General features: G+C 42.1%; 1 protein-coding gene across 4 annotated transcripts; it reads right to left on the reverse strand.

Moving 5' to 3' along the window:
• Positions 1-497: 497 nt before the first annotated feature.
• LOC117735314 (SH3 and cysteine-rich domain-containing protein 2-like) lies at positions 498-23,236 on the reverse strand. Of its 4 annotated transcripts, XM_034539850.1 has the most exons (11): positions 22,606-23,236; positions 14,446-14,794; positions 13,144-13,238; positions 11,011-11,095; positions 7,572-7,687; positions 6,888-6,957; positions 6,466-6,626; positions 6,266-6,354; positions 3,608-3,659; positions 2,409-2,546; positions 498-1,476 (listed from the first exon to the last, which is right to left on the reverse strand). In XM_034539850.1, exons 1-11 carry the CDS (start codon positions 22,690-22,692, stop codon positions 1,378-1,380), a joined length of 1,341 nt encoding a protein of 446 aa, XP_034395741.1. In that variant the 5' UTR covers positions 22,693-23,236; the 3' UTR covers positions 498-1,377. The 4 variants fall into 4 exon arrangements, with proteins under 4 accessions (XP_034395741.1, XP_034395739.1, XP_034395740.1 ...); XM_034539848.1 differs by lacking the exons at positions 6,888-6,957; positions 7,572-7,687; XM_034539849.1 differs by lacking the exons at positions 6,888-6,957; positions 7,572-7,687; positions 22,606-23,236 and adding an exon at positions 20,030-20,058.
• Between the last annotated feature and the right edge of the window lie 1,569 nt (positions 23,237-24,805).

A 24,805-nucleotide genomic window follows, 5' to 3' on the forward strand; every position in this document is an offset into this window, starting at 1 on the left:
CATAATGGTTCGACACTGATGTCATTCCTCTCACTGCACCTCCTCCTCCCACTGTTCTCCTGCGTCCTCCTCCAAGCTGTCAGTGAAAGTTAGACTCCTCGTCATGGTCTGAAGATCCCCAGTGTGTTGTTTTTCTGGCAGACTGACCGCAGTTTATTTCCCACTGTTCCAGCTCTAGTGAAGTTGTGTAATAACGCTGTGCAACATTTGCAACACCCAACTGCAGCTCTTCGTTTTTATGCCCCTTAAGCTCCTTTATGTGAGAACAGAGGAACAGCAACTGCCACAGCTACACGGAGAGGGTCTCAATGCTCCCAACAACCAGCCAAACGCGGTAGGGTTTCTGCCTGCTTTACACTCTCAAGTTTCATCTCCCTTCCTTTGGAGTCCTCCTGCCTCATCTTAGCTTCAAAACAAGATACTTCCCACCAAAATGTATTCCTGCATGGATATGTCTTTAGTCAAAAAAAAACAAAAGGCCAGGAAATTCCTGATAGTTAAGTTGGTAGATGGTTGAAAAAGCAAACGTTTATTTTGCAAAATGTGACCTTTTGTCGGCCGATTCATGCTCTCTTAGCAGAAAGAAAAACAATACGCTGTCACATATTTTCGTTGTTATACTATACTGAAAAAGTCAGCGGGGGAAAGTTTTTGAGTTTCCTGTGAAAAGATCCCCAGAGCCTTCACTTTTCTTTTGAAAGTCTTCTCATTTCTTAACTCTCAAGTTGGCAAGTGCAATTATAACTCAGCCTGACACTGCTGAGGATACCGAGTCTCCTCCTTTCATCTTCCTCTCCTCTCTTTCTGGATGAGGGCAGCTTTCTCTGACTGGCAGTTGCTGCCCTTGGCCGGGCGCCTCATGTTGGTATCATGAAGGTGATATCAGTCCTCAGGCCATGAGACCCTGACACAGGCAGAAAGGGATGAAACACAGGGACAGAGTGGGCCGAAACGAGAAAAAAAGGACACTGACAGAGGCATCATGTTCCCATGAGAGGACTCAGCTTCCTCCCACATCTTTTTGCTGGGAAGAAACTAAACGTGAACAGTCATCTGACAAGCATATTTAAAGCATGTTTTTTTACATCGATTTGTTTGTGTATTGGAAAGATAAAACTAGACTGCTGAGAAACAGGGCCTTTCTACGAGTTCTGCGTAACTGCACACTCTTTTTGAGACAGTAATCAATTGGAAACCATGTGTTCATCAGGTTCCAGCTCTTTGAAGAAGTGTGTGTTTGTGGTCCAGTTTATCGTCGTTCGGTTTAAGTCACTCAGGAGTGGTTGGAGAGGCTGCGGCAGGGCAGGGTAGAGCTGATGGTGATTGTCTGAATGAGAGTGCCTCCCAGGGAAAAGGAGAAGTGGAAGGAGCAGAAGCTCAGATCTCCTCTATGGAGTCAGCTGGGACCAACCCTCTCTTCTTTCCGCTGCTCAGCTTCAGAAACACCTCGCCGTCTTCCTGCTTTCCAACGCAGATCTAAAAGGAATTGACGGAAAATGAGTTACTCTATTTTTCTAATTTAGGAAATTTGACACATTAATAGATCTGCGAGAACACAAGTGGGTTCGGGGGAATTGCAAACACGCGTATCCATTTTGGCAGAAAATGAAGGGACTGAGATATATATATATATATATATATATATATATATATATATATTATAATCTTTCTTTTAGTATGTGAATAAACAGCACCAAGAGAATGAATGAACAAGCTGGCAATTACTGCCAATTGCCTGCAATTATTCAACATAATTTATGCTTTGTACATCTATATTTGTCATGCAGGAATAAAACACAACACAAAACCTAAATATAGAATTGAGAAGAAGAAAAAATGTCCTCACTGTATAATTTAGAAATCATTTATTTTTCATTTCATGACGACAAGAAGAGTTCCTGAGCTTTGCTTTAGAGAAACCCCAAAATAAAAAATACACATTTGTCTTTTTTCCTGTTGTGCATTTATAAATTTAGATTGTTTTGGTGCGAGTTCCTTATAGTTTTGGAGATATCGGTCGAAGAGATGTCTGCCTTCTCTCAAACATGTTTTCTATTGAAACACTCAATGCAGTCTTTAGTTTTTAAAGATCTCTGCATTTTATTGCTGAAAGTCTGCAAAAACAATAATGGAAATAATGAGCCCTATAGTTGCCATACGGACACAGAGATAATTTGGGTGCTAATCCTTTAATCACGCCCAGGATGTACCCTGCCTCTCTCCCAGTGTATGCTGGGATAGTTCTCGAGCCCCCTGCTACTTGTCAGCACCACAAATAGATCATAGAATAAGTAAGATGACAAACGATTCATAAGCCCACATTATAAGTGTAGCTCTTTAAGTTGTATAACATTATTATTAAAATTAATGAGAGAGTGGAATAAGTCGGTTTGATAACATCCGTGTACCTGGGATTCCCTCACGGCCATGTGTCCTCTCTCTCGGTTGCCGGGAAGGCCTTGGACCACCCGCCACACTCTCTCTCCTGGCCGGACCCTCTGCACAAAGTTGGCCGGGAAGAAGCCGACTTTGTCGCCACTCTTTCCCTGGAAAACACAAACAATCAGTCAGCATTTGAAACGTATACCGTGATGTGTGTCACAAGGACTATTACGTACTGCAAAGTACTGAATTAGCTTCACAGTCGGTTTTATTAAGGCCACTGATTCATTCATTGAGTCTCTCACTATATATGAGTCTTCATTGCGTGGCTAATGGTGAGCCAGACGAACACAGAAGTCCAGTTTCTGCATTCGTTGATACGTTTCAGAGTAGTAGCAACAAATAGTATCTCCATTCTGAACAGTAAACGGGAAATTGTAAACAAAAGGGAAACATTTCGGACTGTGCAGTGACAAATTAATGTGGTGTAGAAACAATTGAAGAAGACAGAACACTAGCTCGGATTACATTAATTGAAGATAGCAATTGCTTCGCCTTGTATGTATTTAAAGAAACAGCAGAGTGAGGCGCTACGCTTTGCTTGCTGGTGAAGACAGATGATGTTTGAGTGAACCTCTATAAGCAACAATATTTCACAGATTATCACCCTCTGCCTCAGCTGTTGATGTGTGTACTGAAGGGATTCACAAACCATACATTAGTGATGAACAGATGATTCACAAACCATATATAATTCAAAGGTTTACCGGAGTGTTGATTAAAGGTGTTAAATGACTACTGAGTCATTTTAGGCTTCATATATATTCTGCTTCACTGATGTAAGATACAGACTTTGCTCTTGAGATAAGTCTGCGTGCATCTTCCTTTATCTTAAAAAAACCCAGACGCACACAGATGCACATTTGTTTCCATCAGGAGCCGTGTGACGTTCACTACAGATTCAATAAAGAGCTCTTTGAGGTTACAATGCTAGTCAAGTTCATTATGTTAAACTTGTTGTCATTTTCAGAGAAAATTATGCTCTATTTCGGTCTGTGGCGCCCATGTTTATGAGAGGGAAATTTGGAGCAGGTGTTATTCATCAAGACCCAAATTCATACATGCGGACAATAAATGCACGCGCACACACACATTTCTGTTCCCTCAAATTCCCATTATGCACAAGAAAACACACACAGAAGTTGGCAAATGATTTATTACCCACCTTCCACCACTCTTCGTTAGAGTCGTCAGTGACCTGCACACGATCACCGGGCCTTGAGGAGACACGAGAGGAGATGTGAAAAACACAAGGAGGTGATGTAGGAAGAGAGGAAAGGGGGGAGACGAGCGCGGGATACATGATGGGGAGATGAAGGGGGAGAGAGAGAGAGGCAAGAAAGAAAACAAGAAGAAAAAACAGAGTTGAGTGTGAGGACAAGATATTACATTATAAAACTGCCACAGAAAGCGGCAGTACCCACAGTTCCAAAGCTGTGGAGGCTTAAATTAGTCTTTGTGTTCCTCTGCAGAGGTTACAGAGCAGCAGTCATCAGGTCTACACGAAACAACTCTGTAGCATCTACTGCAGTGGTGAAGGCTCGACCTAATCTGCACCCAACCTGGCCTGAATGCTAATGATGTTACCAGTTTTTTATGACTTTTTCCACACACACACACACACACACACACACACACACACACACACACACACACACACACACACACACACACACACACACACACACTGTCCTAGATACAAATGGCTGTCCCAAATGCGCTTCTGTATGTTGCGTCTCCTGTGTACATGCTCTCACGACTGCCCTATATGTTCATCACTCACAAACACACACACACACACACACACACACACACACACACACACACGCACGCACACACTAGTTTGCACACGGTTACCTAAACTTACCAACGAGCTGTGAGCCCGATACGTCTCAACTGACACTGACCATTTGAAACAAGTTGTTCAGTGGCGTTTCTCCCAGAAGCACAGCTAGAACCTAAACGCATACTTTAGTTTTTGGATGTATCAAAGACAAAAATCTAGTCAGAGCTAGACAAACTCATAGATTCCTTTTTAGGTCTCTGCGTGCAATTTTACGGTATAAATTGAGCAGTGGGATTAACCTAGTTTAACTGATGTCTGTGGGAACAGCAGCTTCGCTCAGTGTTCGAAAAAGGCTCTTTTAACAGCCCTGTGATAATGGGTGGAGGGTCTAATTTAACATGTTTGAAATGACTTAAATTAAATGTCACAATCTCAACATTCTGACATAATATATCAAATGTTGCATAAGTATTTCCTGTCACTGTGCACCCACAGTCAGAGAGGCAGAAACAGTCGCTACAGATTACTGATTGTAGGATTCTGTGTGGAAATGAAATAAAAATGGTAACTAGTCCAAAAAGTACACGGTATTTAACCTCCAGCCTGCCTGCTACTTGATCCTATCAAAAATTATGAATAAAGCTAAACTAAATACACCTTCAAACTAAAAGCTTTAACATAAGCAATGGCCCATATTCCCCTAAATCCCCCCAAAAATCAACCCCTAACAATTCAGAGCACATATTTTGAGTTAGTCATAGCAGAAAAAGAGCAGGTGAAACAAATTTAGCTCACGATGGCTCAGTTCCATCCAGCATCACAGTAAGCTTGAATGAGCCAGCATGAACAATAGGACCTTGAAAATACCCACGGTAGTCCTTTTTAATGTTTTTTTTAATAAAGTACATGTGTTATTTTCCTGCTCGGGAAAGCCAAACTGTCTCCTTTGAGAAAGGTCTATTGTTTACCCGCACCACTTATACAATCAGGTGATTTGGCCTCTGTGACTGTGGTAGTCTGTCTCTCCTCAATCTCCTTAGTTGTCTTGCACCTGTCAGGGTGGGGCAACTTACACCTTCATCACTCCCTCGTTCTATCCCTCTTTGCACAGTGAAAGAGTGATAGAACAGACTTTCGACTAATCTAGAAATATAATGGCAGAAGGTAAATGAAGTGCAACGTAGAACAAGTAACGAGTGCTCTTGGACACAGCAGTAGGAATTTGGTGACCTTAATTAACAAAATGACCAGCATGGCTCCATTATAGACCCTACGTGGGTGTGCCGGACTTTTAAGTGATACAGTTTTTAAATGAATATATCTTGGGTGTTCCCTATTGTTGAACACCTACAATCAGCCATATCACAAACACATTAATATTTGTTGTACTTCTGTCTGTTCTTAATTCTGTCCACAATATTGTTTAGATTTGGTCTTCTGCAGTGCGTACTGGTCAAACCTCGACAGAAGCACAGAGACACATTATGCTTTCATTATTAATGTATATTGTGCAGCCACACACACACAGAGCCTCAGCAGAGATGGCTGTTAACAGTCCCATCAATCTGCCTCTGATGTCCCCTAACCATCCACCACATATCCTGCCCTCATTGTATACTGCTCTGTCCTTTCTTGCTTCTCTTTCCTTGTTCTTCTTCATCTTATATAGCTTTCATTTCTATATATTCATGTCATTTTCTCTGCCCTTCTCACTTCTTCCCTCCCTCTCTGCCTATAATAATCTTCAGCTTCATGACATCTCTCTTTCATCTCTCAGTTGTTGGTTGCCTTTATCCTCTCCCCTGCTGGGAACACAGCTCAGTTGCTAGCTCTGTAAGGGGACAGTGATGGGCTTCGAGTTTATAATTAGTCGTCCTTAAGGGCGCCCTGACACCGTCCTCTGCAGAGGGTGGGGACATTTCTACCCTGCAGGAACAATAGCCGGGACAACAATACAGACAAAGCCAATGCACTCACACAATACCACGCATGCAATGCATGAAAATGCTTGCCAGAGGCAGTCTGTCTTTAACTCACTGAAGTTCCAGGTCATTCTGCTCCTGAGGCAGAAACTTGTAGAGCGCTACATAGGTGTGGATGGAGTGAACGTCAATGCGCTTGGGCACCTGGACACAGGAAGACACAGGGACGGGAAGGTAGTGAGGCAGAATTACACGCTTTGGGAGGAAAACCTCAAGGGGCCAGAGTCTACGCAGGTGTATTAAAGGGAGCGGTACCATCACACTGCTCTCCTCCGCAGGAGTCTGGGCTTCTGCAGCGGTCTGGGCTTCTGCAGGAGTCGGAGATTCTGCAGCAGTCGGAGCTTCTGCAGGAGTCGGAGCTTGGCTGAAGCTCTCTTCCTCCTCCTGCTCGATCTCGACTTCGGGTACAGGGATATCTGAAGGTGGCGAGAAATGTTTTTAGAAGGCGCCAGGCCCGCACAAAACCATACATATGCAAAGAGGCACGAGTAAATCTCTCTCACGCACACAAACACACACACACACACACACACACACACACACACACACACACACACACACACACAGACAGACATGCAAAGGTAGACGTAACATATGCATAGGCACACATAGGCATGGACATAGAGCACAAATGCCTATCCACATACACAGAGACACAGACACACGGCAGTGTTTACCCCCCGTCTCCTGAGTTATCTCTTCCTCCATGCTGTACTGTCTCTGCTGCATCTCCTCACCTCCCTCTCCCTTATCAAAGAAGGAAATAGAGAGGAACACGTTTAATGTCAGCGGCAGATGGCAAAGAGGATGCATTTGATAGCGGGAGTAACATTTGTGTCTGCTGTGAATGCACGCCACACAGATCAGTAGGTCACCGTATTGTAAAAGGATCTGTATACGACATATGTATACTGTTAGGTCATGTATGAAACCGGGCGGGGGTTGAGGACGATTTGCACGATTTCAGGTGAGTAAAAGGACCTTGAAAGAGAGGAAACTTCTGAAAAGCCTTAATTCATTTCCAAGGAAATGTTTTGAATACATCTCCTCTTCTACTTTCTTATCTTTATCATTCAAGAGATGAGAAGATTGACGCCGCATGAAATCAAATCTGCTCGTTTAGTTCCGCACCAACATTTTAAACTATTCCTTTGGAGCTAAATCCTTAGTAATCTTTAAAAAAATAATCATCAAGCCAATTCTCGCAATTATCTGTAGCCGATTTATGAAATGTTTACAATGTGCTCTCAATATTTCACCAGTGAGTTGACCAATGGACCAATGTCGTAAAAAAACGGTACGTCTTAATGACACTGATCCAACTGGCCTTTACCCTTAACCACAGGGTGATGATGTCATACCAGGCTGCGTGTTGGCGACTCTGACAAACTGCCAAAACTGGAGCGGCTCATCTGTGCCAAGGATGTCCCGAAGCGCAAGGCGGCATACACGGGATCTACACGCAGCCGCACAGCCTCTGAAACCACATACACACACATCCATAAGGATAATGCATGCATGCTCTTATGTTCAATTTATTTACAAAACACAACTTTACATTATTCCAGCAAAGACACAGCTCTGAACACAACTTGGACTACCCACAGAGATTACACTGTACATCATTATTACTATGCCAATCTGGAGGAACCAGAGGGTCTAAATATAACTGTAGTACCACAGTCAGTCCTGGACCAGAGTGACCCACTTTAGATCTGACAGAGGACACGCGGCAAAAGTTAAGGAGACATCAAGACATTCCAATAATTCTCCATGATTTGATTTATTTATACATTCACTTATTGGCAGAAGATGTGTCTTAGTTGTAATAGCTGTAATATATCTGGAGCTGTAGTTGAGTAGAAAGGGAATAAGAGATGAGATTTAAACACACGGAAATCCTTCATTGCTACATTTTATGTAGATGGTAGCGCTATTGGAGTATTTCTGAAGATAGGAATTAAAAGTTCTGCTCTTTTTTCCAGCCAGCTCAACACGAGTCGAATGAAGTCATAATAATATTAACTTTCATATTGAAGTGAGTGTGTCCGTGTTCTTGTCAAGTGATAAATTAAATAGAAATTCGGAATCAACATTGGCTAGTGTGAAGAGTGTAGATACGTGTAAGTATTCAGAGGTGATAAAGCTCAAAATGTGTAATATTATATTAGGTGGAGGCTTCAAATAAGACCAGTTGGATTTGTGTCTCTTCCTGCACTGTGATATTATTTTTTCTCTGTTGTGATTTTATTGTTTGAATTGTGCAAATAAAAAAATAAGTGACTTGATCTTACTTTGACCAATTATAATCTCAAACATTCAATTCATTAACAACCACAGTTTGACAGTTTGTTCCATCTTTCCCTTTAATCCAACACAGCTGTTATTCTAGTTTAAAAAGAGGAACAAATCCTTGAATGAATTCTAAATTGGTAGCTAATCAGATTTTAATTGTCATTGAAAGATTGCAATCAACTGTCAAGTATTCCACTGCTGCCACTATTAAGACTCTCATCCTCACACATGAGGTTTAATATGACACAATAAACTGCTTTTTCAAAAGTTGATGGGGGAATTAGTGTCTCTACGTATCCTTTTCATACAAATGTGAACGTGTGTAAACACAAGCTCAGTATTTTACCCAGCTTTTAGTTTGCTTAATAAGGAGGACACTTTGCAATGTGTGATGGTGAGTTTGGCAGGTTGCAGCCTCAGCTGGCTCTCGCAGAGTCCCGGGTGTCATGGTGCTCAGCTCATGGGTGATGACAGAGCTGTAGGTCAATTGTGCCCTGATTCATAGATAGTGCAAGGAAGTGACATCACGAGGCGCTAACCCTGATTCAGCGAGGCACACAGTATGTGAGATGAAGGATTGTATCACCTACACAGGTGTTCCTCCAATAAGGTATTTCAAAGAACAACAAGCTCTCAATGAGAGATGATGATGATTGGAAGAACAAATTCAGGCACTTTTAGGACACAACAGTCTGTGCTTGTAACTGTTTTAGCCCTCAGCAAGGAAATGTCAGATTTGATTACTGCCAGAATTGTGTACCACTAAGTAAAAATCTAATTTTTGGTGAAAGGATGCAGAGAGCTAGCACCCTCGTGTTACCTTAAAATGTACTAACATTGTTTACCCTTGCGGTGAATTTGACACCAGCAATTTAAACCTCCAGAAAATGATTATAATTCAAATTATTTCCCAAGTTTAAGTGTCCGGTACTTTATGCGTGTGTGTTGACTACCTAAATAGCCCTTTAAATAAAACAACCCCCCCTCCCCCACCTTATAAATCCAGAATACCTCCTCGTGGCAAAATATGCAGATCACCATAAAATCTCACTGATTGGGCAAAATTTGGAAAGATAAATCTTTTTGGTGTTTTAATGGCTTTATATTATTTATACGTACATATTGTTGTTATCTATAACATTTGGAATGAAAATCAATTTTTGTTATCAAGAATAGTTATGTTCGGGTTCAATTTGACCCCTTAGAAAAACAAAAATGGTGGGCCTGGATCAATTTTGATGACATTAGCACCACTAAGTCTACCCTGTTGTTCAAGTGGGGAGACGGACCAAAATAACTTTCCATTTTTGGAAGGTAATGTGTTTGCTTGTGGTTGAGAGACTACAGGAGGGTCAACAGAGTCTCATTCAGAGGAGGATGCCTCATAATCAGGGACCTCCTCAACATCCTCTGTCTCAGGCACGTTCTCCTCTCTGTCACTTTCATGGCCAAAGAGATGTGACAACATCTTATTGACAGAAAACCTTTCCTTAGAAGTCATTTTCAGTTGAGAGAGAGGAGCAAGAGAGAGCGCAGAGCACCAAGGGAAATGGTTTAGAAGGCTGCTTTGCAAACGTTTGCATGTTTTCTCCACCCCTATGTTGTGTTATCTATGAATATGTTCACAGGAAACATATTTTCCCCTCCCCCACATCATGTGAACTATCATGGTTCTCGCACTACTACAGCTATGGTTATGTTAAGTTATTGCCCTAAAGATTTGGAAGATTATAAAATTGCATGTTATAGTGCCCTCAATATCATCCAAAACAACCAAAACAAATGTTTCTAAAACGTTGATATTTATTATATGTTTTATACAGCTAAAACAGCCTGGGGTCAAATTGACCCCGAAGAACACCGATGCGTACAAGTTGTGTACAGGACCTTGAAAACATATCATCAGGTTAATTTTATGTTTACCCAGTTGTCCCCATTAAATTAGGAAAAGTCATGAAATATGCAGCAAAAAAAATTGATGTCAATCATATATTTGGAGACGTTAAACATTGAATGGGGTCAAATTGACCCCAAATGTAACAGGAGGGTTAAGATGTAGACCAATCAGCAAATAGGCAGCATTTCAATGTTGATGTATAGCTTAAAACCAGCCAACTGAAGTACCAGACAAAAAAAAGAATTCCCTTCATCGGTCAAAGGCTATACAGTCAAAAGCATGAACAGAAATAGAAACACATAAACATTAGAACTTATAAATATCTATTCACATACTTTCAGGGTGCAGACCGTCCATCAGCCTCCAAGAGAAGCTGAATTTGTTCTTCCTCTTTACATTTTCCCACTTCATGCTCCTCGGTCATCAGGTGAGATGGAGATGGTTCTGGTTTTATTACAGCGCATGCACAAGCACACAAACATCTACAAATAAACAAAAAGGCTAGAAGAGCAACGTCACAAAACAAAAGCACAAGGGACGCATACATAACAATGCACGTCTGCACTCACTCATAAAGCACACCCACGCAGACACTCAGGTATGCTCACCTTGGCTCGGTTGAACTTCCTTGACGACAGACAATTGGTCATTGACGAGCATCGGCGAGCTGAAGTTTCGCTTGAATGCTCCTGACTAATGGAGGAGAGCAGAAAGATGGATTTCTTTTCAGTTTACTTCCTGTTTATAGGCTGAGCTGAAGGTAAACTGCCACCTGTAGAACCTTTAAGACTTTAATGGACTCCTTTCAGAGTTAATGAATCAGAAACACAGTTTGTGGCGCACATGCTGCAGAAAAAAAGCTACGTGCAATTTCTGCCGTGTTTGCTGCTAATTATGAACAATAAATGCACTCTGCCGCTTACCAGTATGCGTGCGGTTTACACACAGGCATTGGCATGTGATTATGCGTGTGTGTCTGCATGGGTGCAATTTCGCACTGAATTAAGTGTTTCGGCTGAGATATCAGTTAGTCTTTCCCTTGACTTGCAAATGAGCCACTCAGTTTGTCATATTATGTTAATGAGAAACACACCTGCGTGACACCTTGGTTCCTGTAAAGATACCCAGGCTCTGGTCTGATGATATTTTCTTGCCTTTCGCTGCCCTCATCCTTCCCCTGTCTCTCCGTCTCTCTGTCTTTGTGCTCTTCTGTCAAACTGCACAGAGGCGTTTTGAAACCAGTGCTCTTAAAATGGTCCGAGTGGTCTTTTAGAAGGTCTTGCTGAATGCTAATGTCCTCTTCCCTGTCGTCGAAGGTAAACACAAAAGCTCTGTCTGAAATCACTTCCAATTTGCTACCAAGTGCACTACACACCTCAGGTCAAGAGCTCCAGTGTTTGTGTCTGGAGGTTGAAACTTGTATTTTTCTATGAATGTTATCTTTACTTGAACACTTTACTTAAGACTGTTCCACAAAACGCATTAAATTAATATTAAAACGCAGGTTCATTTCTGCGTGATCCGACAGTCCTGGTTCACCATGGTAATGTTACCATGGCAACAGTGGTCCCAGTCTTATATGTGCTTACTACGGCACATATAAATAAACATTAAATAAACAATTGATAACACAAAATGATTGCAATCCAAATTGATATTGTCGCTCGTGTTTTTATATTCTGGCTATCTATCAATCAATCTAGCTATCTTAGAGATGTCTGGGGAAACACAGATACATTGGAGGTAAGACTGGACTGAGGATTGGTTCGCGGACTAAGGTTTTGAAGCATCGAGTTCGACATTTTGTTCGTAGCCATCTTGGTTTTTGGTAGTAGCCATCTTGTTTTTTTTACCAAATGTTGTTGAGCAAATAAACAATATGAAAGGGTTAAAGTTGTAAGTCAAAAACACTGACATCTCCAAGACCGGAAAAGGCTGTGTCAGCGACCTGTCAGTCACAATGTAGCCACACCCCAAAGCATAACCGGCTTTAGCGTCTATTTACTTCTAAATGGGATCATAATTTACTAAATGAACATCATGTTGTGGTGAAGTAGACTTTAAACTTGCATTTGAGACCATAAACTCATTTTTTAGAATGTTTACTGAGGTAGTAATACGTCAAATACGTAGGGTTGTTTCCTCATTGACTTCTCTACAATCAGACTTATCTTTGCAACCAGAGTTGCAGGAGCCTGTTGGCTATTACAGAAAGTAAGTTTAAGGCACTTTTGCATTGACTACACTTTTCAGAACCCGAGGTTGCTGCCTGATCCTTCTAAACATTTTAATCCGCTTCATCAATGCAACAAAAAAAAAAAAGATATAATGTGCACCTCTGTGGGTTTGCCCCACAGCTAATCATCTCTGCTCCGCAGAAATGTATTATTAGAAACTGGAAGTGATGTTTTGTTTTGGTTTTTTTCCAGATTGTTTGGAATTGAAAACGTAGGAACTGAGTAGTTATAGCCACCATGGCTGAACAGACATAGACAGGATTACCACATACACAAACTTCACAAACAGAAAATCTAAGGAGAAAAAAAATCAACACATTTTCACCCACTCTGTCTGAAGTGAAGTGGGCCTACATTGTCAGAACAGCACAGCAGTGATTGCTTAGTGTCAAAAATGTTGCCAAAAAACAGTTGATTCGCAGACACACCATTGAACAAACCGAGACATACAGTCAGTGACTACCAATGTTAAATATGAGGACATCAAATCAAGTGTTTTCGCACCTTCCCGTGGCACTGCTGCTGCGATAGTTCTGAAGTGCACCACAGGTGAGCAGCCATCTTGCATGTTTTACACCGCAGAGCCTGTTTGGAGTTTCCTGCAGAGAGGGACAAAGATGAGAGAGTGAGAGCAGATAAAACACAGACGTGGAGGCAGCCGCACACAATGAAACAAGGCTACGCAGCATGCTTCAGATCTGCAACAGCGACACACATCCTAAATAACAGAGTGGCTTTCAGATCTTATGAGCAGGTTTCCCTCTGCTCAGGTGGAGAGAGAAATAAAATGTTGTAGTCCTATCAAGCTGGCGCTGACAGCAACAGCTTCATAATCAACAGCTCTTCTTTCAAAACAATCTGGAGAGATTGGATACCAGCTGGAGATATTTGAACCATAATCGATTTGACAATAAGTCATATGGCTTTTTCATCTTTCAAGTACTTCAGTAATAAAAGCCTTTGAGAATTGAGATGTTTTCCCTTCATTTGTGAGGCCATGTTGATTGTTGAATGCGTTTAACAATTAAGAGGTTGAGTCCCTTTTATCCTACAAACCAAAAATAAATAGATTTCTGGATTTGTTGCAGACGGGGATGACATTGACAGGTCTATTATGGAGCAGAAACAACAAACGGGAAAAATGCCTGTCTCGATAAAAACAATTGCTTTTACTTTGAAGAGCAAACATTGATTCTGCCTAATCAGCGTAACAAGGAGAGAGAGGCTGGACTGTGTTTGGGGACTGCAGAGGCTGCAGCTAGAGTGAGGTGATGCATCACAGAAATAAACCCACAATACATGCACAAAAAAACCACAGGGGGAAATGAGCAGGTTGCAGTCTATAATCAATCATAGCGACAGGAAGTAGATTTAGCAGAAATACAGGGAGCGGCTAATTAGGGATGAGAGCACTCACACACTATAATATATCCCTGTTAATAAAACAATGGTTTCTTCACAGATGTAAACACTGAAAGACCTGCAATGAAGACATGCAGTCCAATCCTGAATCAAATTTTTAGAAAGAAACTGTCTATTTGCACCCAAGTGAGAACAATCGCAGAGCAGCTATTCGGCTGTTCACATTCAGCTAAGTCGAAAATGCTTCTGAATTTAGCTGTAGTTAGCTAGCCTGGCGGACATTTTTTTATATTAGTACTGGTAGCAGTAGACATTATGTAAAGCAACAAACTATATGTGCTTTATAAATGAATGGGATGCCACGTTAACAAAGACAGGGAGGCCATAAATGCTAAGCGTTGGCTTGAACAAAGCAAAGAGAGTCCAGGGACTATAGGATCTTACCCACTATCATGTGCTTGCAGTGCTGGCAGTTGGTGGGTCTGCGAAAGACATGGTCCTGGAAACAGTGAGTAATCTGAGGACGGGGCGGCTTGGTGGGCAGTGATGGGGAAAGGCTGAGGGAGGGGGAGTGGGAGGAGATGGAGGGGTTGGGGCTGAGAGAGGGTGAAATAGACGGTGAGCGGTCGCCGACGAGGGGAGAGCCAGGCGGCAGAGGGGGAGAAGGAGGCGGTGGGTCGGTGATGAAATCTGGGGGCAGGTGAGCATCGCTGTAGGACCTCTGGAAGAAGTTCTCCACGCTTTTGCTGCGCATGAGGGTCTTGAAGGACAGCGAGCGTTTTAGTCTCTGGAGCTACACAGAAACGCACAGAGAGAGAGAGAGAGAGAGAGAGAGAGAGGGTACACTATAATAAACACAAGATAAGCAAGAATGCAGTGGCACATTTGGGAGCAATAACAAATGTCCAATACGGCCTCAGGGCAGCACAAGCAATATCCCGGCATCCATAAACACAACGCTCTGCTCTGAACTGCAATATAACCTCATATGGAAAGAACACGTTCATAGCAAAGATACCTGTATGATCCCTTTAGTATAAGGCCAAGCATATCTTTTGCACAGTCACATTTTAAAAAGGGCACCATGTGCATTTGGTCCGTGGTGAAACAAGCTCAGCCTTTTCTTATTGTCAACACACGGCCGTACATCGAGGTGGTGGCAGGACGTCTATTGTGGTGAAATAAAACCAGATCGTTTACACAGCCTTATCATCCAGCAACAGTCTATCTTCAGGGGTCTTAATCTGATGGAGTCTGCTCATTGGACCGATTGATCGCGCCACAGGCTCACACGGAGCATACAGGGGCCGACGGATCCCTCCTCACAGGGCCAAACTCACATGCCCACAACAGTCCAGTAATGTACAAACTGCATGAACCCTTTCTCATGTGCATTGACATAACCAACTGAGCTTGTATCTTGTAAGTGCCATTGGCCAAACTGCATTTCAAGAGCGTGACAATCAGATGACAGAACATAAGCAACCGTCTGTGAGCTCGGCTCTCTGCGGCCGTCGTTTCTGACTGTTTCCCTGTGGCCCTGCGTACAGACAATGATTCCCAAAGGGTTGGGCAGCCATTAGTTTTCCTGACGTGCAATGGCAGCGTGAGAGCAGTGTGAGGGTGTGGCCGCGTCGCAGAGGATGAGTGGATCAACACAGACAGACAAGCAGACAGATAATCAGTAGGCCACAAACGCTCTGGCTGCACACGCTCTGCCCGCTTCAAAGGGACATGCTGTTTTCAGATCAACGCGTCTGGGAGTAAGATATAAACAGTTTGTCTATTTGTGAGGCACACATGGAGGTATAGAACAAACTTATATATGAAACTGAGTGCACATGCTTCCTGTAAATTATCTTTATTAATAGCACAAACGGAGCCAGTCTGACTCATCTCCTCGACTCTTGATTTCCAGTATTTACCCTCTGGTAGAAGACTAACGATTCCTAATTGGAGGAAAAATATATTTATGTATTTAGCATTTATTTATACCTATTGCAGTTCACATAAATAGTGTTGTTACCTGCTGAGACCCAACTGATGATGACATCACTTGGGGGGATTTATCAACTTCACACAGCTCCCTCTGTAGCAGCAAAACGTTTTCACTCCCTCCAAGACCTGTAAACATGCTTTGATGTGTAAAATAACCTTGCTTTCCCTTTACGGTGCTCAGAAAAATGAAACTCTCAATATGTACAACTTTATGACAACTGGGCAAACTCCATATGATGATGAAGATTGTGGAAAAAGCTCCAGAAATATATAAAAAGGATGTTGAGAATTTTTTTTGTAAACATTAATTTATACTTTATAGAGTAGTTATAATCCTCCAATAATCTCATGACCATTTATGAAAAAAACTTCTGCCGTTTCAGTCATTATAGAAGGGTCAGAGGAACAAGGGCAAGTTGGGCTGGAAGAAGATGTACATCAGCCAAAAGCATTTTTCAAAATCTGAGAAATCAAAAGTTGATCTGTCAACCATTACAACCAAAAACTCAAGAAGGGGTATGTATTCTTTAAAAACCCTGTAACAGTGCAGTGCTTTGGCACCATCAGCTGAGCTCTCTCAATCAGAGCAGATGAGTGCTGGCATAACGGCTCCAGCTATAGAGCACATGTCTCAATTACAGCTAATTTAATCATCTGCCAGTGTGCGTGCGGGCCTAAAAAGCATTCCATTAACTTCCTTCTGAACATAAGAGCGTCATGGTTACAGCCGAGCGTGATATCACGTTTGAGTTGGGTCACTTACATTTCAGAGACAGGTGAGAGGCCGGCGGCGATGAGTCAGAGTGAACCCAACTACGCCACAGATGATACCCTGATGTTTAATCTAGTCCCATATGTATTACAGCTATTTCATGACAATGTCTGCCATGAAAACCGCCTCAATCTTCTTTCATCTCCAAAAATAAACATATGGGTTTATTTTAGCTTGTTTCTCGCTCAACAGCTAACTCACAAATGACTCACAATGCTTCAAAAGCCCAGATTGACATGCACCTATACACAATCAATACTCTGTCGAACACATTTTGACGAGGTGCCTCAGCGAACGTGTAAAAGACCATAATTCTCACATCTTCGATCAATATACCAACCGGCAGTGGTTCCCACATGGAGCGAACATAAACGTCCAAAATCAATGCACCATAGAGGGACAGCAGGGTTTGAGCAGACATAATTCAATTATAAAGTTTTTATTTCTCCCAAATATGTAGCCTCCCATCATAATTTATTATATATATATATATATGATGCTCCAGGTCAGAACTGAGCAACAAAGGCTCAATCCCACTGAGAATGGGACGGTAAGCTTGTGGCCATTGTGGAAATATTTTATATATATATATATAAATATAGATATATTATCTCCTGTATACATGTTAAGATTGATAACACTGTATGTAATATTGAAGTAGTTTATGAGAGGTCTCAACACAATGTATTAGTATATATTTCAAGCTTTGTTATAGAATTACACATACTGATATTCATGAATTAACTCTGTGTGACTGGACATATTCTAGCCAAACAGGTAGCTGGTTGACCAGTGGGGTCAACTCTTTTCTATTTAGAGATCAATGTCGTCCATGCCTATATTCTGAGCATCTCCATATATGATCAATGTCTTGCATGCCTATATTCTGACCATCTCCATATATGGACTTATGTTTTGTATGCCTATGCTCAGCATCTCTCCCTGAAATGTAAATAACTGACATCTAGGTTAAAACCTAAGTTTAAGCTGGTTAACATCCATAAATGGACATAAAGATGACACCCATGTGTGTCTCACCCCACTTCTATGTGGCGGGTTAGGGTATAAAGATCTTGTGGTTTCAGTCCAGCAAACTGCGCTTTTCCTCCCATGATTCATGTTCAATAATGAATTCTACTAAATTGATCTTCGACTCCAACCTCATCTGTGACCATGTCTGTTCAACGAAAATCAACTACCACACCATGATATGCTTTAGTGTGGACTGTTAAAAAGGATTCAGCCATTAGAGAACATTTCAAAAGGATATCCAGTCACTCCAGCTGGGTCTTTGTTTAGAGGTTCTGAAGGTCAAAACATACACTCTCTCAGTCTGGACCCTGGTGAAAAGGTCTCGGTTTTAGGGTCTGCCTGTCCCATTGTTTTTGTATCTCTCTCAAACAAAAAGCCAAACTCACGTCACTTTATGTAGAGAGTGGCCAGGTGTGCATGGGAGTTACACTGACAGATTTGTGCCAATTCTTTCCACCATCAGTGTTCACTCCTGAAGAGCTCTGTGCCGTCAGCAGCAGAAGACAAGCGCAGCAGTAATAGGGGGGAAAAAAGCAGAGATACACCTACTCCTCTAAATCACAGACTCAAAGCTATTCAACAACGTGCATGTAAATGCAATATTTCACTTTCTGTAGCTAGTAATTTCCACTTAAAAATTCTCCCCAGCTTTGTGCCCGCTTTAAAGCTTGTCCCACAAAAAGAAAAATGTCCATGTGTCCGACCTTGTTTTAAGTGATATTTCAGGCTCATGAAGAATAACCGAGCTATGAAAGACAGTTTCCTGGCTCAATTCGGTTCTAAATCATTAGCAGGATGTGTGGTTTCAGAGGAAATGACCATCCTCAAGTAATTGGGTTCAGAATGTTTTTACACCCTCTCAATGTGGCTGCATTTGTTTTGGGCCGGTGATGTACAAGTTAAATAAGGGGACAGGAAAGAACTCAGACTCAATATAATTACATTATTTTTCTTTCTTTCTTTTTTCTTTTGTTGTCCATCTTATGCATTTTTCATTTCATTTCGTTTGTAATTTTGTAACATTTTAAATATTATATAGGTGGAGGCTTCAAATAAGCCCAGTTGGCTTTTTGTCTGCACTGTGATATTAATTTATCCCTGTTGTGATTTTATTGTTTGAATTGTGCAAAATAAAAAATAATAAAAACTGTGACTAAAACTGAGGTAAAATGACAATCTGGACGATTTAGCACAATAGTCAAAATCATATGGAAGAGACTAAAGAATTACACATATCATAAATACTTTTGAGCACAACGTGGAAACAGCTTCAGCATTCATCATTACACTTAACATCACAATGTGAACCAGTTTCATATCTGTTTCCCTTCTTGGCGGAAATTTGTCATAATGCACGGCAGCCCGGCAGATTCCTGCTCTGAATATGAGATAAGAGATGCATAATCACAGGCTGCTTCCATCGTTCTGTCCCTATCACTCATGCACGCGCGCACACGCACACACACAAACACGCACACACACACACACACGCACGCACGCACACACACAGAGACTTCTCTTTCAGTCACTCTATGATTGCTTAATGGGGGAGAAATTGTGCGTGGAATAGTAGCGAGGATTATAACCACTTCCCTCACTGGAGTGCAATTCCTCGCCCCCACATTCAGCGGTGGTAACTCATCATCCACCCATTTTTCAGTTTACACACAACACAATGGCTGTCAGTGTCTGACGAGGGGAGGCGATTGTTATTTCTGAGTGAGCATCGACGGCAACAAATAAATCCCCCCCCTCACAGATACTTTTCTTCCGCTTGTCAGCGATAAACAAATAAATATACAGCCAGTTATTTATGTCCAGTATTTCAACACTTCACGCCGATCCCTGCAGTGTCACATCAATAAGCATCACAGCAGCAAAGGTGTTATATTAATCAATAAAGACCGTGGCCCACTTCAGCCTCCCTCTGCTCCACTCCCCTGTTTGCGTCACTCAGGATCAGTGTTGGTGATAGTTAATGAAAAGTGAAGAGAACTCAAAGTGGTGTCAAAGAAACGTTGGGAGATGAACTCGTTAAATGACGGCGAAGACACCACAACGTGTCCTTGAAGTGTATTGGCAACACTTCAGCACTCACTATGCAAAGTGACTGCAGAACTACAATTAAAACTGTCCTTGGTGAAAACATTAAAAAGTAAAAAAAATATAAGAAGAAGGTGTACATGAAAAATCCAGATCACTTTTAATATCAATGACTTCATTCACCTTCTTTTCCACAGTGTTGACAAGATGCCCTTTCGCCATTTTTCATGCCCCTATATCAGCTTTTCCCGCACACTTTTCTTGAGACCGCATCGTCTGTCGGCCCACCACTTTGGACGGAAATATCTGAAAAAAATGGCTATGAAATATTTCACATGTATTCCAGGTCCCCAGATGATGAACCCTACCATCGCTGTCTCCCTAATGTCTGCGTACGCCGTCTAAAAAAAAAAAAAGCCAGAGTAGAAGAACACCAAAACATTTCTTTAAAAATTGCTACAGCAGTTTTGCTTTGGATTAAGCTGCCATCACTCAACAAGTGTGAAGCCCCAGTGTGAAATATCTACTTAACAAAACCGCTAGACTTGGGCCACAAACGGTCTGGTTTACTATTAAGCTTCTTGTCATTTAGCTTTGGAGCAGTGACACGTTCTCATTCTCACACTGCAGGCAATCCCAGTCACCTTTTAACACTCAGCCGGCTGTGTGAGTGTTTAAGTGCTCACATTGAGCAAAGAAGAAGAATCCAAACGTGGGGCGCAGGGATGACTTGTGATGTTCTTGTCACACAGTTAAGCCAGCTGCCAAATGCACCGATCTCCAACAAGATGTTGGAGGGTATTGTTTTAAGTATCTCTGCCCTCAGAGATGGTCCTGTACACTCATCCTAAAAGAAGAGCGTCACCTGTGCACAATCCAACAGCTCTCCACAAAGAGCGTCACTATAGGCTGTCGATTGCTTCTCAGGCATCTCATCTGCTCCACCAATCACATTTCTGCCAGCCTTGGCAATAGACCAGTACATTGTTGGGAACCAGGGAGAACGTCCATGCTTCCATTGTTCCTAATCCCCTAGCACTATAGCCCTCTTTTCCTGATTTCTGAGATCCATCTTTTTTGGGGAAGTGCTGCGGGTGGATTTCAGGGAGCATCTGTTATCAGAGCAAGTTCCCCGTCGTCCTTATCTAATTCATGTGTGTGCACTATGTGTCTGATTAGATTCCTTCAAAATGTAAACCCTGTGGAGGTGTTTCTCGTATTTTAGCAATGGCCTTGATTAAGTGTTAGATATATATATGGGTGGAATGTGGATGTGAGATATTTCCAATCCTCCTTGGACCCCACCTGTGCATATCAGAGCCATAAGCTGACATTAACTTCAATATTCTCCTACTAGATTCCCTACTAAACTCCTCTATGGCTGCAAAGTCTCATTGACCCTCCAGTGGCTGGGAGCATTTAAAGGAAGTCCATAAGATGTTACAATTAACTCTTCACCCGCACATCAAACATATCCGAGCTGTGCCGAGAGCTGAAAGTCCAAGTGAAATCTATTCACTTGAATCTTCTTCACAGAGCATGAGTTCAACAAGTGTGGCGTCAATCCATTGGAAAGGAGCTGCTGATTGAATGGCAAACCCAACGGTTGTGATGTGGTGAATTTAGCCGATGAATCATGTGAATAATATTCAGGCACGGCACAGAATATCGCTCAATTTCCTTTATAGCAGCTTTTGAGAAATAGAGAAATGGAACGGTGCAAAGTGGAGAAAGCTCACTACAATGCAGACTTTCATGCTTCTCAAAAAATGTAGAGGAACCATCGGAGTGTCACTTTGCTTCGAACAAGTCCGAAGCATGTGCCCCGTTTGTGCGTGAGGGAAAGTTGCATGAAGTGTTTGAGCCTAATGAATCAAGTGTCCTAAAAGCCTTCCATTATAGGCATTGAGAAGGCTTTCACAGCTCCCATTTGGAAGCCAGCCCTTGAAATCTTTGTTTATACAGTCAAGTCAACAAATTGAATGGAATCATAAGGACACTTGGTAAGGACACTTAAGTATCACACTGTATGGTGAAAGGGATCTCGTTCTGCACACAATGCACATATCAATGTGGCCATTTATGCTTATTGCAATATACACTTTCTTGCAGCATAAAGTAGAAAAGGTTATTTGAAACAGTGTGTGTGTCTGTCTGTCTGTGTGTGTACGTGTGTGTGTGTGTCTGCTTGTTAGAGAGAGTGCAGCAATTTGGCAGAAAAGTAAGATACGACTTTTAGTATAATCGCTAAAAAGCAGACAATAATAAATCTGAAAAGCATTCATTATAACCATCCTGCCACGTAAATAATACTCATTTAAATAAAAAGTATGAATTGATACTAAGCATAAATCCCCCCCCCACCCCCCCCCCCCCCCCCCCCCCCGTGTGTGTGTGCGTGTGTGTGCAGGAAGTGAATTTGGAGAGGCAGAGAGAAAGAGGCAGACAGAGACAGAGTGACATCACACCTTACGTGTGTGGTTGCACCTAGTGACGCAGTCATGACGACTACAGTTGCAATTGTGAAGAAGAATGTTGCGCAAACCGGGCGGAATAATAAAGGAGGAGTACATCACTGCATAATAAACAGGTAAAATAACCTCTCTTATTATTCAGCCAAAAACAATGTGGCATACATTTTCTGCGGAAGAAACTGTTCTGCGAAGTTGAGAGTCCATTTCTTCTCGTGACAGAGGTTTACAGTATATGATCTGTACATGATGGATTCACGGAACAACGCTCAAAGATGCGGGACTTACCTTGGATGACATCGGTTGGATGGACATGGTGCTTGGAGAGCGCTGGAGCTGAGATTCCCTCTCCATCTCATTGTTCTCAGTCATCATTGACTCCGCGGTGGTCAGAGTCGTGAAACAGACACACAACAATGAAAGAAAACCGTGTAACTCCTCAAACTGTGTCCAGTCGGCGTAAATGTCCGACTTCCGTCTCACAAAAGCTCGGCAAAGTGTGACAGAACCACATCACAGGAATGTGTGCGCGCTGTGAGCTGCACGCCTTGTGGCCATTTGCCCTCCACACACCGACTGCAGGTTGATTAAAGACTTTCTAAACATACACACACACACACACACACACACGCGCGCCAGCTGTTTATATTTCGCTCATGCAAAAGCAAGAACCAGCATTCAGGAGTGAGGCTCGCGTATGGGCATTGTATCGACCCTTGACGGCATCTGAAAACTCCAATGTGGAACAATTCCGTCCTACAGTTTCAAGAAACAGTTGGGGTTTTTTTCCGCAAAACATCGACCGGTATCGTATTATGATCAGATCCAAGTAAAGCGCGTGCTCTGGAAGGCGCGGGTGGACCTGTGTAAATCCAAAGCGAGCTGTGCCCTTCACCACCGCACACACTTAAATTTAAGCGCACTCGGAGGCACGCCTTCCCGTGCGTCTGAGGCGCATGATTGGGTCAATGTTTACAACTCTGCCTGGATTCATTTAGACAGAATCGGGACCACGGCGGTGGGCGGGGGCTTATTCCAAGCCCAAATATAGACTACCTCACAATTCGCACACCGAGAGCTGCTTTTCTCTTGGAGAGGATGGACGTTTGCAACAAAAGCAGGATGATCCATCCTCATTTCCTCTCCCGAATCCTCCCTTTAATTGTTTTTCTTCTTTTTTTTGTAAGTCAAAGCGGTAAAGTGCACCGCTTTAGTTGTACTTTGTGCCGTCCTTTGTGTAAACAAAATATGAATTAAATAAAAATGAACTGTGACTACATCATTTCAAATAGTTCCAACAGGTTAATTAAACTCCCATGTAGCTGCGTAGCTATACTGCATATATATATATATATATATATATATATATATATATATATATATATATATATATATATATATATATCTAGTTGTAGATCGCTGTACAACCACAACAGACACTAAGATGCAGGGAAAAACAACATAAATATGTAATTATTATGAATCAACCTCAGAGGATGGTTCTAGTGACAGAAATGGGTGTAGGATTGTTCTTGCAGAACTTTCTGCAGCCTATTTAATGAAAGTGTGAGTCAATTCATCACGGCCATCTTCTCTAAAATGACCCACATGGGGATGAGTTGCACTACTTTCAGTTTGTTTGTCATTAATTCCTTGTCATTTCCCACCTGCCCTCCAAACACAGAGGCTGAAGCTGCCATGGAGATGCTTTCCTGCAGAGGTAGAGCTACACCAGGGTGGGCATGATTTGTTTAAAGCAGCTAAGCCAGATGATCAGCACCTCTCATTGTCTACCTGTTTTCACCGGACTCCCGGGTTGAGTTTCTATTGATTGACCTCTTTAGAACACATCAAATGAGAATGAAGCAATAAGGTTTTGGTCACAGCTACAGATTTGTTGCATTAACCTGATCAAGGTAAAAAGACTGGTGGAGTTAACACAATGAGTGCTATTTCAAAGTGATTTCTAAGCAAATACTGACGGCGAGGAAACACTTTGAAATGTGATGCACTGCATTATTTCATAAGCTTGACATCAAAGTTTGCTCTAAGCTGTCAGAAAGTCTTTGTGTGCGTGGGTGGGTTGTGGAAAAAAAATGGGAGAGAGACTCAGTCATCACATTAATTATTGCTTCACCCAGAGCCAGGGCACAGCAGATATAGCAGAGAGACTGCTGAAAGGGGGAACAAAAATAAACAACAGTCCAAGTCGAAAGTTGTCTGGTGACGTGTAGTTGTGGCTTTGCTGCCAAAAATAAACCAACACGCAATGTCTTGGTGGGGCAGTGAGCTGTGATATGATGCGACTGTGTTCAAACGCAGAAAACACAGAGAATTGCTGAGGGAGAAAACACACACACACACACACACACACACACACACACACACACACACGTCTCCCTCTGAGACACCCTTTCATCCTCCAATGTGAAACCCCAGGTGCCAAAACGCGGCTGCTAACCAAGAGCATTAAAACAGGAGTGAAAAC

This window comes from Cyclopterus lumpus, chromosome 8, assembly GCF_009769545.1.
Source record: "Cyclopterus lumpus isolate fCycLum1 chromosome 8, fCycLum1.pri, whole genome shotgun sequence".
NCBI classification, from domain to species: Eukaryota; Metazoa; Chordata; class Actinopteri; order Perciformes; family Cyclopteridae; genus Cyclopterus; species Cyclopterus lumpus.